Raw genomic sequence first — 12,562 nt, 5'->3', positions numbered from 1 at the left:
ATTGGTAGCGGTAGAAATGCTTTCTCTAGCTTTGGTCTCGGTTTGAATCAAGAACTGAATTTGAATTCAAACTTTGATGGAAACACTCTTGGTTATAGCCGGATCCAGGGCAACCAATACTTCAACGGTGCTTCACCAAACCGTTACAACTCTCCAATTGGGTACAATAGAGGTGACTCTGCTTACAACCCGAGCAACAGAGACTTGTGGGGAAACAGAAGCGATTCTTCAGGTCCCGGTTGGAACTTGGGAGTATCGGGTGGTGGTAACAACAGAGGAAACTGGGGACTTTCTTCTGTGACGAGCGATACCAATGGCTATGGAAGAAGCTACGGGATGGGTTCTGGACTTTCTGGGCTGTCATTTTCGGGTAACACGAATGGTTTTGATGGCTCTATAGGGGAATTGTATAGAGGCAACTCGGTTTACAGCGACTCAACATGGCAGCAGCAGTCAATGCCTCATAATCAGTCTTCTTCTAATGAGTTTGACGGCTTGTCTCGCTCTTATGGCTTTGGTATTGACAATGTAGGCTCAGACCCATCTGCTAATGCCTCAGAAGGTTACCCTGGAAACTACAATGTCGGAAATAGACAAACAAATAGAGGTACCCTCCTCATAGATGTCAAACAACTCATCTTTATTTGCATCTCATCTGTTACATTTAGTTTCTAGTTGACAAAAAAGTGATAGAGATTGATTAATGCTTTTTTCAGGTATTGAAGCATAGAGAAAAATGGACGAAAAGAAGTGAGATTTGTAGAGATCAAGAACAGCCAAATTACCGTTGCAGAGTTTGAAGAGTTGTTTATTCGATATCAAGTAGAGAAAGAAACCAAACTTTCTTCATCACAGTGAGTTTCTTGTTTTTTTTTTTTTTTTATTCGTCCTTAGCTTCTTCACAAACATTAAAAAAAAAAAGAAAGTTTTTTACGTCTAAAAATTCTTACATAAGATAAGATCAGATTGGTAGCTGCAAAGATACAAACAACATGGGTGGTGATAAAAAAAGATTTGGTTTTTCAGTGTTTTCGTCTTCCATAGCAATAACCAAAGAGATCGTTGATTCTCGATCAGTATTCTTTAGGGATCTCTTCTTCTTCTTCCAAGATTCATGATGTTGTGTGCTCTGTTTGTAACTCTAATTGTTAATTTTTTTTTTCTTACAGTTTTTATTTTTTTTTAAACTTTGGATTCGAATTGTTCATGGGAACTTTTGGATTATTATTATTATTTTTTTCTATTAGCGTGAGAGAGAAAACATTTGTGCAAAAGGCTCCAAAATGATTATTTTGTGGCATTTGATATTTTACTTTGGTTTCCTTTTTCTCGTCTGATCATAACCTTCACTACTATACTTGTTAAGCATATATGTGATTTGATTAATGACTTGTAAGGTAGAAAAGAAAGCCATTGGATTTGAGAATTGCTTGAAACAAAATGGAACGAAAAGGAACAAGAAGTGACAAATCACACAACATGATTGCACAAATAATAAACCAATCTTGAACTATGTATGGCACTTTGATTCAGAACAACAACATTATAAAATTACATCATTAGGATTATTATTACTGCCCTTGTTATTATTAGAAGTTGCTATTAGGAACTAGTAAAAAAAAAAAAAAAATACTCAGATGAAAGTTTAGACTTTAAAGTTTCCATAAAAATAGTTGGGTTTCATACTATAAAAAGTAGTTTTAAAGGTCTGAGAATCTTTTAAGTTATAATAATCTTATAAGATTTTTGATTTGTTTATTCCTATCCAATGGGCAATGTGGGATTTTGCCATACCTAATTTCTCTCCCACTAAGTAAGTAATTTATTTTCAGCCTAATCAAAATCTTCAATAATAATAATATAATTGTTCTTTTCTTTGTATTTCTCCTTTTAAAAATGTTAAAAAAAAAAAGAAAAAAAAAATTCAAAAATCCCAACGTTCGAATCGGGAAATTCAGACATTTTTTTAAAAAGCCGCTCTCAGTCTTCTTCTCTCTTACAAAACACTCAGATCTCTCTCTCTCTCTCTCGCTCTCTCACTCTCACTACCTCTTATCTCTGAAAACAATGAAGTCTCCAGCGATATTAAGCGAGAACAGGTTCTTAGGCAGCATTACAAGTTCTTCCATCCGAAATTTGCTTCCAAAATCAATCTCAGCGAAGCAGAAACCACCAATCCAAAACCCAGAAACTAAGATTCCCAGATCCAACGACGAGAACTCTATTCCTGTAGATCCAAATCAACAGGCTGTTGATCAATTCACCAAGGATGGTGAATCCCTAGCAAATGTCGGAGAGCTTGTTGAGGTACACTTCCACATCTTTAATACTTTCTAAAGTTCGTTCCTTTTTGCTTTGTAGTTGCTTTAAGCTGTGGTAGTGTTAGATTAGGTTTCTATTAATTACCGAGAGACCCTTTTTTTTTTTGGGAAATTTTAAACAGGACAAGAAAATGGGACAAATCAATTTGGCTGAAGACAATCGAAGTCTTGTGAATTCACCATTGAAGTTTGAAGCCAAAAGTGTGATTTCTAGAAGAACCAATTCAGTGCCTAGTGAAATTACAGAGGAAGACGACGACCCATTGGGTGACCAGATTCGAGAACTAAAGGTCTTTTGCTTTTGTTACTGTCACATAGCTAGCCGCAAGTATCATCTTTTTACATATCTGATGTGAGTTTGTTGTATATATATACTGACATTGAGGTATCAATATGTTGTGATTTCGTTTGCAGGAAGAGCTCGTAAGGACAAAATCTGATGGGTACAAACCTGATGGAATTAAGAGTGGACACTTTGCAAGGGACAGTTTGAGTCAACTGAGAGTCAGTATCAACAAATCTTTACTCATGTCTTGTCCAAGAAAAGATGAGTCTGAGAGGCAAGAGGTGAATGTGGATGGTGATGATGTGCTGGAACTGAATAAACATATTGACAAGTTTCATGGTTCTTTTGATTCTTCTGTTCACTCCTCATTTGGAAGTGCTTCATGCTACGAAGCAGAGTCGATGAGTGAAGAGGATGATGATGATGTCTGCTCACAAGACTTGGAGATGCCCAAGCATGGAAACCTTAAAGATGCTGACTTTGCAGATGATTGTGATCCAAGCCAGCTCGACAATGTTGGATTCGATGTAGCGGGTAGTGGCATTTCAATCAGATCACAGCTTCCTACACATATTCTAGAAGAGCCCATTTTCTCAGAATCTCCCAAGTTTAAGAATGTCCAGAAGAGCGTGGCTGCATCGACAAAGTTTTCAGCAAGTCCTAGGAATGTGTCTGAGAGTTCCAACATTGGAAACATGAAAGCCAATCAAGTTAGCCCTTCTATGTCAAAGAAGCTTTCAGGTCCTACAGATTCTCTAGCTGCTAGTCTTCAGAGAGGACTGCAAATTATAGACTATCATCAAGGGAGCTCACTATCAAAAAGCTCTTCTGTTTCCTTCTCTTTTGGCCATATGGCACTGAAACCCTGCGCAGAAGCTGAAAATCTTAATGCTTCAGTCCAATCATTTAGAAAAGATAAAGCTCCTGTGTGTCTTTCATGTAACAAGAAAGTTGAACAAGAAGCTGAAGTAAGTTTACAAAACCTGAGATATCTGCCCACATTCATTATAACTTTAGTTTTAGTAATTCTACTTGGCAACTTATCTTATATTCTCTTCTTTATTAGGTAACAGAAGCTGGTTCGAACGAAAAACATCTCAAGAACATGTGTATGGAGCAAGCAGCTAAAATTGAGGAGCTAACTCGCCTGGTAAGAACCTTGTAAACCTGATAAAATATTTATTTAGTGTCAAAAAAGCTTGAACCAGATTTTTTAGAAACTAGTTTGGATCATTCTTAACTTACACCAATATGCAACACAGCTGTGGAGGAGCCTGTGAAGCTACCAGTTGATTTTCATTGATACATATTTTGACAAGAATGGCAATCTAAATTGAATAAACTGTGTTATGGCCTTGTTTTTCAGCTTAGGAAATCTGGAGATGGAGAAGATGGAATAGAGGTCATCAAGGAAACATATGAGACAAAACAAGTTAGTGAAGAGTTTGGAAAAGCAAACTTTGATGTAAGCGAAAAGGAAGCTCTTCTCAAGGAGATTGCAGACCTAAAGAGCAAGCTGCAGCCTACTAAGTCTACAGACAATGTGAGATCCTCTTTGCTACTACGATCCATTCAAATGCGCAAAAGCATTGATGTTACCAAGATTGGTGAGAACAGTGATATTCTAGAGAAAGAAAGGGAGATATGGACAGAAATGGAGAGTGAGTGGATAATCTTAACAGATGATCTCAGAATGGATATCGATAACCATCGTAGTCGAGCTGAGAGTCTAGAGATTGAGCTCAAGCAAGAGAAGTTAGCCACTGAAGAGTTGAATGACGCACTCTCTAGAGCTATGCTTGGACACAGTAGGTTCATAGAGCAGTACACGGAGCTGCAGGAGAAGTACAATGAACTTGGGGAGAAGCATAGTGTGATGATGGCTGGAATAACAGATGTAAAAAAGGCAGCATCCAAGGCCGCTATGAACGGTCGCCATGGAAAGCGTTTCGCCAAAGCCTTTTCAGCTGAGCTTTCTGCCATCAGAGCTGAGAAAGAGAAAGAAAGAGAGCTATTGAAGAAGGAGAACAAAAGCCTAAGAAATCAGGTTCAAGATACAGCTGAAGCTGTCCAAGCTGCTGGTGAACTACTTGTCAGACTTAGAGAATCAGAACAAGCCTTACAAGTCTCTGAGGTAAGTAAACCAAACTTGTGTTTCTAGTTTGTATAAACTTTGTTTTAATAAAATTGGCTCACACTCAAACCATCATTGCAGGAACGATATAGCGTGGTGGAAGAAGAGAAAGAGAGGCTGAAGAAGCAAATGGAGCAGCTAAAGAGCAGACACAAGACAGAAATAGGGACAATGAAGCAATACTTAGCAGAGAGCAAATTACCAGGATCAGCACTATTGCAGCCATGGTACAAGGATGAGGAGAAGGAGAATGAAATAGAAGAAGTATCAGAACAACATCAAACAAAGGCTGTAAGTTTCGATGACTACGATGATGATCAGGCTTGGAGAGCAGAGTTCGGAGCTACATATCAAGACCACCTTTACTGATTGTTACAGACAAAAGTACCCTTCTCGGGTCATTCCTTTTACTATATGATCTTACTTTTGTTCAGTTTTTACTATGTTGTCGTCGTCGTTCTTTTGTATCAGCCATTGTTAAACCGCTTAAAAGATCTGTAACGGTTTTGAAACATTCATGTATTGATGGATTGATTCATCTTTTCCTGAGAATTCAGTAATAATATACACTTCCGTTATTGGGCCTCATAAATGAGCCCAATGCTAAGCTTAAGACGCTGAAACTTAAGACGCTGTCGTATTGTATCGTCGTCTTCTGGGAAAAAAATATCTTTTCTTTTGTTTTCTTCTTCATCACAGTCTATCTATCAACTGGGGGAAAAAGGATATTTCCAGATTAGGTAGAGGCAGAGACAAAGTACCTTCTTCTTCTACTTCTTCATTCAGGTTTCTTCACCTTCTTTAGCTATGGCGGCCGATGATTCTTCGAAAGCTATTGACATCAACGGGAATCTAGACTCCGATTCGAACCTTAACACTGACGGTGGCGAAGCGACGGGAAACGATTCCTCATCAAAGGCATTGGTTACTATCCCTGCTCCCGCCGTTTGTCTTTTCCGGTTCGCCGGAGATTCTGCCGGTGGCGCTGTCATGGGCTCTATCTTCGGATACGGTGCTCTTCTTCTTCTTCTTCTCTATGCCTTTTTTTTTTTTTTACTCTGCTGTTTGCTTTTACTCTCTGATGATAGTGAATTGAGAATTATTGGATTAGGTTTTGAGCAATCAATTTGTTAGAATTAATTTAATAACTTCAGATTTAAGAGGATTGAAGAACATTGCTCAAATTTGATTTTGTTTTTGCTGCTTGGAAAGCTGTAGAATTAAGTTAGCTTTAGTTTTCGTTGTAGAGTGTCAAGTGTGATAAGATTGGCTGCTGTAAGCTTTTGAAGTATTATGATGATTGAATTGTTACAACATAGATTGTCTCACGAGATAGAGATATGTTTGTTTGGGTTCTTCAGGTTCAGGATTGTTCAAGAAGAAAGGCTTTAAAGGATCTTTTGCAGATGCAGGGCAGTCTGCAAAGGTACACTCACTCTCATCATTACGCTTTTTGCTTTATATGGCTCTTCCACGAAACTGAGCATTGATTGCTTTCTTTTTATTGTTCAAGACTTTTGCTGTTTTATCTGGAGTCCATAGTTTGGTTGTTTGCCTTCTCAAGCAAGTGCGTGGGAAAGATGACGGTGAGACTCTTCAGATTTCTTCTTCCTTTTTAAGTACAAATCATTATTGTTTCTGACATGAAATTTGTAATGTCTCTCTTACTCAATTATATTGCTGCTATTATTCTTGATTTGCAGCCATTAATGTTGGAGTTGCTGGGTGCTGCACTGGCCTAGCTCTTAGTTTCCCTGGTAATCCAGAATCCATCATTCTCATCGTTTTTTTCTAATTTGGCATTTGGTGTCATAAAAAGACTGATTCTGCAAGCAATTCAGAATCACACAAGTACTTTTAGTCCTGACATAGAAGAGAGCTAACTGGTACTTCTATGGTCTGTGTTGCAGGTGCTCCACAAGCTCTTCTGCAGAGTTGCCTCACTTTTGGGGCATTCTCTTTTATCCTTGAGGGACTCAACAAAAGACAAACCGCTCTGGCGCATTCGGTATCGTTGAGACACCAAACCGGAAATTCCCAAGATTGTCATCGTCCTTTACCACTGTCTCTTGCTCTACCGATCCCTGAAGAAATCAAAGGAGCCTTCTCTTCTTTCTGCAAGTCCTTAGCTAAACCCAGGAAGTTCTAATTTCCTCTGATTCTCCCTTTCTTGCGTTAGGTACGCTCTATGTAGATGTAAAATTTCCCGCTTTTGCTGTACTTCTGTGAGAAATGTTTTATGAAAGGCTTTTTGCAACAGCCAGTTTGATGAGAAAAAGAGTTGTGTACCCCTTTTGCTTTATCAGTACGATCTTCTTTTAGATATGTACTACTTTTAGGAAGAAACAATTTTAGTAAATTATCACGGTTTTCCAATGGATATTTTAAGGACCAAAAACTCTGTATCTGAAACCAGTTACAGTAACGTATCATTTCTTATTCAAAATTGACATTGTTTCTTAAGGGTGTATATACTGAAAGATCCGAATTAAGATAGGAAAATCTAAATCAAATCCATTTTAAGTTATACGAACCTTATCGGTTTTTGACTAGGAAAGTAAAAAGGAGCCTCTTCATATCTTTTTAAACATTAGTATTTTGTGATGCATCACTCCTCCACACAAGTCAGAACAAGAAGCAACAGTGACACAAGTCTTAGCCATGGACACATCTTCTCATATGGTCTCTCTTCTTTCTTTCTCTTTTCACATCACACTGTATTTATTATAGTTTTGTGATTTGATCGTCTCCTCATTGCTGCTATTTGTTGCAGTCATGCGTTTTAAAAATCAATATGCAAACCCGTGGATGGGAAAAATCCATGCATAAGCTCATTAGGGATATCCCAGGTTTGTGTTTTGAATTTAACAGGTTACAAAACCTTTTGCAATTTTCAACTTCCCTTGCAAACATTTGTGTAGCTCAATGTTTTATTTATTTATTTGGTGGGAACAATTTTTAAGATGTGACATACATGATCGACGCCGCGATGGGATTGGCCTACGTCTCCGGCAAGATCAACCCTGAGATTATCCTGAAGATTCGGAAATGTAAGAAACATGTTCAGCTCATCCAGATCGATTACGGCCACAATTTGACTCCCAGATCCAGCTCTTACTACTTACCCACCACCACTGGTTACAATCAGCCACAACCACCAACGCCCATGTCTCAGGCCCCGGCGCAACCGTATATGCATTACCTCCAAATCCCGTACGAACAGCCTCAAGTAGCTTATCCTTATTTCAATCCCTATCTCTAATTCTACTGATAATAATGTGTAATTTTACAAGATGATCAATGCCAAAACGTTACATTTGATTTACAAAAGTAATAATATTATTAGCAAAAGTTTTCAGTATTGAAAATTGCAATTCACTTTCTTTTGCTCTACGTGTAGAGAGCAATGCAATGAGATGAGTTTGAGAGTAGAGAGAGGTTAACGTAAGAAGCTCAAAGTAAATGCTTGTCTTTTGGTAGAAAAAAAAAAAAAAAATTACACGCGACTCTGAAATCACTTGCCTTGTTTCTGCCTGAGGCGTTCTTTGACAAAATCATTACGGGCTTTAGTGCGAGCTTGCTGAGGAGCAACGTTGAGATAAGACAAATGGATTCCAATAGCGAAAAGAGCTGCCCCTGAGGCAAAAAACGCCACTGTCATCGCCAGTTTTCTTGGTGACGATGGATAGCAAAACGACATTCTCAATGCTATCACCTCTTCGTTTGCTACAAAAATCAAGGTTTAATCAAGGAACATATATATGCATATAGTATAAAATAAGATGGGATCACAATGAAACGAAACAACTAGGGAGAGAGAGACTAGACACGAAGGTGAAAGAGGAGAAACTTTCTAAGAGACATTTCATCGAACAGTTTGTGTTCACTCTGTTTATTTTACTTTAAAATTTGGCTAAAATCGCACGCTTATTGAAACAAGTTGGCTAGTAGTAATGAGTAATTAAAGTACCTGTCTTTTAGATTTTACAATCCATAAGAGAAAAGTCCCCGAGTTTCAGCGGCAAAAGATTCGTACGGCACAACACAGTACGAGGATCCAAAGATCTTCAGACTGTTAAATTAGAGTTCGACTTTGATCATGGTCCGAAACATTTGGTAAGAAAATATACCCCGAGAGAACGAGTATCACAATGGGGATGTAGCTCAGATGGTAGAGCGCTCGCTTAGCATGCGAGAGGTACGGGGATCGATACCCCGCATCTCCATCTTTATTTTTATTTTTTAGCCAGGACCAATGGGCTTCGTTTAAAGGCCCACTACTAAAAAGAAGGTATCTTATCTTAGTGAAATAATCTCACTGTAAAAATGTTGTTAATCTCACAGTTTTACTAATCTTCTCCCTCTACGGACCCTTTTAATTATGTTAAAGTTCGGAGTTCCTTCGTCGTCACATCTTTCTCCGGCGACTCTGTTTCCGAAGCACCTCTCTCGCAGCTAAGAAGATTAAAGGCTAGAAATCTCTTACTGGAATCTTATTAAAAAAATCTGGGTTTGCTTTACGTTAGGATGATCCGCATAAACACTGGTGTTGTTAATCGATGTCTGCGTTATCGATTCTCAAGTTTTGCTGGATCTGAAAACAATACTAAGCTTTCCAAAACTCTCGGCGCTGCAAACATCATCCCTATTCCTCACAGAAGGAATCCTGAACCTAAAGGCCAAGATCGCGATTTCGTCAATGTTGCTCATAGTCACCTGATTCAGTCTGATTGGGATAAGCTTAATAAGTTATCAGACCACTTGGATTCGTTTAGGGTCAAGAACATACTACTGAAGATTCAAAAAGATTATCTTCTTTCTCTTGAGTTCTTCAACTGGACGAAAACACGAAACCCAGGTTCTCACTCTCTTGAAACCCATGCTATAGTTCTTCACACTCTCACCAAAAACCGCAAGTTCAAGTCTGCAGAGTCCATCTTGAGAGATTTACTACTCGTGAACGGTGCGGTGGATTTGCCTGCTAAAGTATTTGATGCATTGTTGTATTCGTACAGGGAATGTGACTCTACCCCTCGGGTGTTTGATTCACTCTTCAAAACTTTTGCTCATTTGAAGAGATTTAGAAACGCCACTGATACTTTTGTGCAGATGAAGGATTACGGGTTTCTTCCAACCGTTGAGTCTTGCAATGCTTACATGAGTTCATTGCTTGGTCAAGGGAGGGTTGATATTGCTCTCAGGTTTTACAGGGAGATGCGGCGATGTAAGATATCACCAAACACATACACTCTCAACATGGTTATCTCAGGTTATTGTAAGTCTGGCAAACTTGACAAGGGCATTGAGTTGCTACAAGACATGGAAAGATTGGGTTTTCGGGCCACGGATGTGACCTATAATACATTGATAGCCGGGCACTGTGAAAAGGGTCTTTTGAGCTCAGCTTTGAAGCTTAAGAACATGATGGGAAAGAATGGCTTGCAGCCTACTGTGGTTACTTTTAACACTCTCATTCATGGGTTTTGTAGAGCTGTGAAGTTGCAAGAAGCTAGTAAGGTTTTTGGTGAGATGAAAGCGGTTAATGTGGCTCCAAACACTGTCACGTATAACACTTTGATTAATGGGTACAGCCAACAGGGTGATCACGAGATGGCGTTCCGGTTTTATGAAGATATGGTCTGCAACGGGATTCAGCGTGACATTTTGACTTACAACGGTTTGATCTTGGGACTGTGCAAGCAAGCTAAGACGAGGAAAGCTGCTCAGTTTGTTAAAGAACTCGACAAAGAGAATTTGGTGCCAAACTCGTCAACCTTCTCTGCGCTGATAATGGGTCAATGCGTGAGGAGAAATGCAGACCGTGGTTTTGAACTGTACAAAAGCATGATTAGAAGCGGTTGCCATCCGAATGAAGAAACATTCATCATGTTGGTTTCTGCCTTCTGTAAGAATGAGGATTTTGATGGAGCAGCACAAGTGCTAAAGGAAATGGTCAGAAGATCAATTCCTCTTGATTCAAAGACTGTTCATCAGGTCTGCAATGGCCTTAAGCATCAAGGGAAAGACCAACTTTTGAAAGAGTTATTACAGGAGATGGAAGGGAACAAATCTCTACAAGAACCTTTAGGTAACCGAGAAGCAGAAGGTATTGACCAAAAAAAATCAGTTTCTTTTTTGTTCAGTGGAAGAAAAGATTGATGATGCGTTTATAAAGGATACAGTCTCATACCTCATAAGCGTTACAAGACACAAGGCAAGAGTATAAAAGTATATGATACAACAACAAATGAATATCTCAAATGAATCTGAGGAAAGTCACACTCAAAGAATAAGCTGTTGTTTTTTGGACGGAACTATAATATAAACAGACAACATGCATAGAGAGGTCGTCACTGCAAATAAACAAAAGGGTTGTCACCAAAACTCGCTAGCGAATTTTTTTTTTTATGGTTCCAGCTGTTAAGATTGACCGAGTCACACATAGGGAGATCTTACGAAGGCGGAAGGCATTATCAACAGCGGAGGTGAGATCGGTTGATCACAGAAGTGGAAGAGAGGCAAGAACCATTGCAAAAACATAAAGTAGAAGAGATAAAGTGTTTCGGGTTTGTCCACTAGGTGCTTGTGCATTGGTTGATGGGGTTCCAGGGGTTGAGGTTGGGGATTTTGCTGTAACCGGAGGTAGTGGTGGCTCAATGACATCAGCGTCTGTGAAAACCTGGGTTGGAGCTTGGGCTGGAGGTAAGGAAGTAGAACTCACAAGGGTTAAGAGTTCACCGGGTTGAACAGGGGCCATGTAAGGTATATTTTCTTTGCTGGCCAAACATAGATTCCCTGCAGAAGAGAGACAAAGTTAGGCATTGATGTAAATAACTTTGTGTTGTGAGACCTTTGGTGCAAAATTTGGCTCACTTACTTTTGTATCTAGCAGCTGTGAAAGGGAACTCGGTGATGGTTCCGTTTATACCGGGTCCAGTGATGTAAGAGTTTATCTCAACGGTTGCATCAGAAAAGAAGTCATATGGTTGAGATACAAACTCATTCTGAAACAGTTCCACGTAAACTGGGAGCTGAGACTTCTGCAGCTTCTCCACAACATTGGTTTGCCTCGTGATGAATGACTGAGCGATACGAAAGACTGATAATTTTTGGATCACAACAACATTAGCAAATTTCTTTATGTCTTCGATAGCAGAGTCGAGAATATCACGGATGTTTTCTTCAATTTTGTAGACAGTCTCGTACTGGCTCTGCTTCTTGAAGTCAACTAGAACTGAACTATTTGTCGACTGAATCATGACCTTTTTGGTTGTACTATTGCTGTAGCCAGTCTGTGTGAGTGTATCAAGAACTGCTTTAACAACGTCGAGCCCTTGCTCCTCTCTCAGGTATGCTGCATTCTGAGGGACACAAAAACATAGGGGCGTAACCATTAGAATGTCACGGTCTGATTGATAAAATCGTAAAGACTAAGAGGTGCACGGGAACTCACCTCTACACTGATCAAAACACCAGAGAGAGAGGTGGAGTTCTTTGCCAAGTTAAGGAAATCAGAAAGCGAAAGAAGCTTCCCAGCATTTTTCTCTTTTGGATTCCTAAACAAACTGAATCCTCTACTGTAGGGGTTTGAAATAGCAGCTGAAAAAAAAAAACAAAAAAAAAAGATTGGAGAATAGTAAATTGTAACTTTCAAGTTATGTTACCTCTAAAGTTGCCTGTACTTTTGATCCAGACATTTGCATCTATATGTAATCTCTTTTCAAGTTTAGTAGTAGGAATCGAAGCTCTCAAACTAGTTACTAGAAATAGTAGGAAGAAGAGTCTACAAAACAGTCCAGCATTTATCTGAAAGCAAGTAGA

At 39.1% G+C, this 12,562-nt stretch overlaps 6 protein-coding genes and 1 non-coding gene across 9 annotated transcripts in view; 6 read left to right on the top strand and 1 right to left on the bottom strand.

Annotated features, from left to right (window-relative positions):
* LOC104717570 (heterogeneous nuclear ribonucleoprotein 1-like) overlaps positions 1-1,243 on the top strand; it is a 3,376-nt gene extending 2,133 nt beyond the window's left edge. Inside the window, exons 5-6 of one of the 3 annotated variants that reach the window (XM_010435162.2) lie at positions 1-607; positions 717-1,243. The exon at positions 1-607 is cut by the window's left edge and continues 1 nt beyond it. In XM_010435162.2, coding sequence (XP_010433464.1) covers positions 1-607; positions 717-730 — 621 coding nt within the window. In that variant the 3' untranslated portion in view covers positions 731-1,243. The remainder of the gene's footprint in view (positions 608-716) is intronic. The other 2 variants (XM_010435161.2, XM_010435160.2) reach the window with 2 other exon arrangements.
* Positions 1,994-5,319, top strand: LOC104717569 (kinesin-like protein KIN-12F). The gene is made up of 6 exons (XM_010435159.2): positions 1,994-2,307; positions 2,444-2,611; positions 2,736-3,575; positions 3,674-3,757; positions 3,974-4,741; positions 4,823-5,319. The coding sequence occupies exons 1-6, from the start codon at positions 2,068-2,070 to the stop codon at positions 5,108-5,110; spliced, it is 2,388 nt and encodes a 795-aa protein (XP_010433461.1). The 5' UTR covers positions 1,994-2,067; the 3' UTR covers positions 5,111-5,319.
* Positions 5,433-7,043, top strand: LOC104722271 (mitochondrial import inner membrane translocase subunit TIM22-2). Its single transcript, XM_010435153.2, has 5 exons — positions 5,433-5,753; positions 6,103-6,167; positions 6,255-6,327; positions 6,445-6,498; positions 6,652-7,043. Exons 1-5 carry the CDS (start codon positions 5,549-5,551, stop codon positions 6,888-6,890), a joined length of 636 nt encoding a protein of 211 aa, XP_010433455.1. The 5' UTR covers positions 5,433-5,548; the 3' UTR covers positions 6,891-7,043.
* Positions 7,214-8,463, top strand: LOC104717565. The gene is made up of 3 exons (XM_010435154.1): positions 7,214-7,423; positions 7,515-7,590; positions 7,705-8,463. The coding sequence occupies exons 1-3, from the start codon at positions 7,403-7,405 to the stop codon at positions 8,001-8,003; spliced, it is 396 nt and encodes a 131-aa protein (XP_010433456.1). The 5' UTR covers positions 7,214-7,402; the 3' UTR covers positions 8,004-8,463.
* LOC104717566 (pentatricopeptide repeat-containing protein At4g26680, mitochondrial) lies at positions 8,718-10,913 on the top strand. The gene has a single exon (XM_010435155.2). It carries the CDS (start codon positions 9,269-9,271, stop codon positions 10,898-10,900), a length of 1,632 nt encoding a protein of 543 aa, XP_010433457.1. The 5' UTR covers positions 8,718-9,268; the 3' UTR covers positions 10,901-10,913.
* TRNAA-AGC lies at positions 8,895-8,967 on the top strand. Its single transcript has one exon. It is a non-coding gene; the product is annotated as a tRNA-Ala (tRNA).
* LOC104717568 (glycerophosphodiester phosphodiesterase GDPDL3) overlaps positions 10,901-12,562 on the bottom strand; it is a 6,932-nt gene continuing 5,270 nt past the window's right edge. The window contains exon 8 of the mRNA XM_019230856.1: positions 10,901-11,536. Coding sequence (XP_019086401.1) covers positions 11,241-11,536 — 296 coding nt within the window. The 3' untranslated portion in view covers positions 10,901-11,240. The remainder of the gene's footprint in view (positions 11,537-12,562) is intronic.

The sequence above is a fragment of the Camelina sativa genome, chromosome 10, assembly GCF_000633955.1.
Source record: "Camelina sativa cultivar DH55 chromosome 10, Cs, whole genome shotgun sequence".
Classification (NCBI taxonomy): domain Eukaryota; kingdom Viridiplantae; phylum Streptophyta; class Magnoliopsida; order Brassicales; family Brassicaceae; genus Camelina; species Camelina sativa.
The sequence above is the reverse complement of the archived record's forward strand: the minus strand, read 5'-3'. Positions and strand labels throughout refer to the sequence as shown.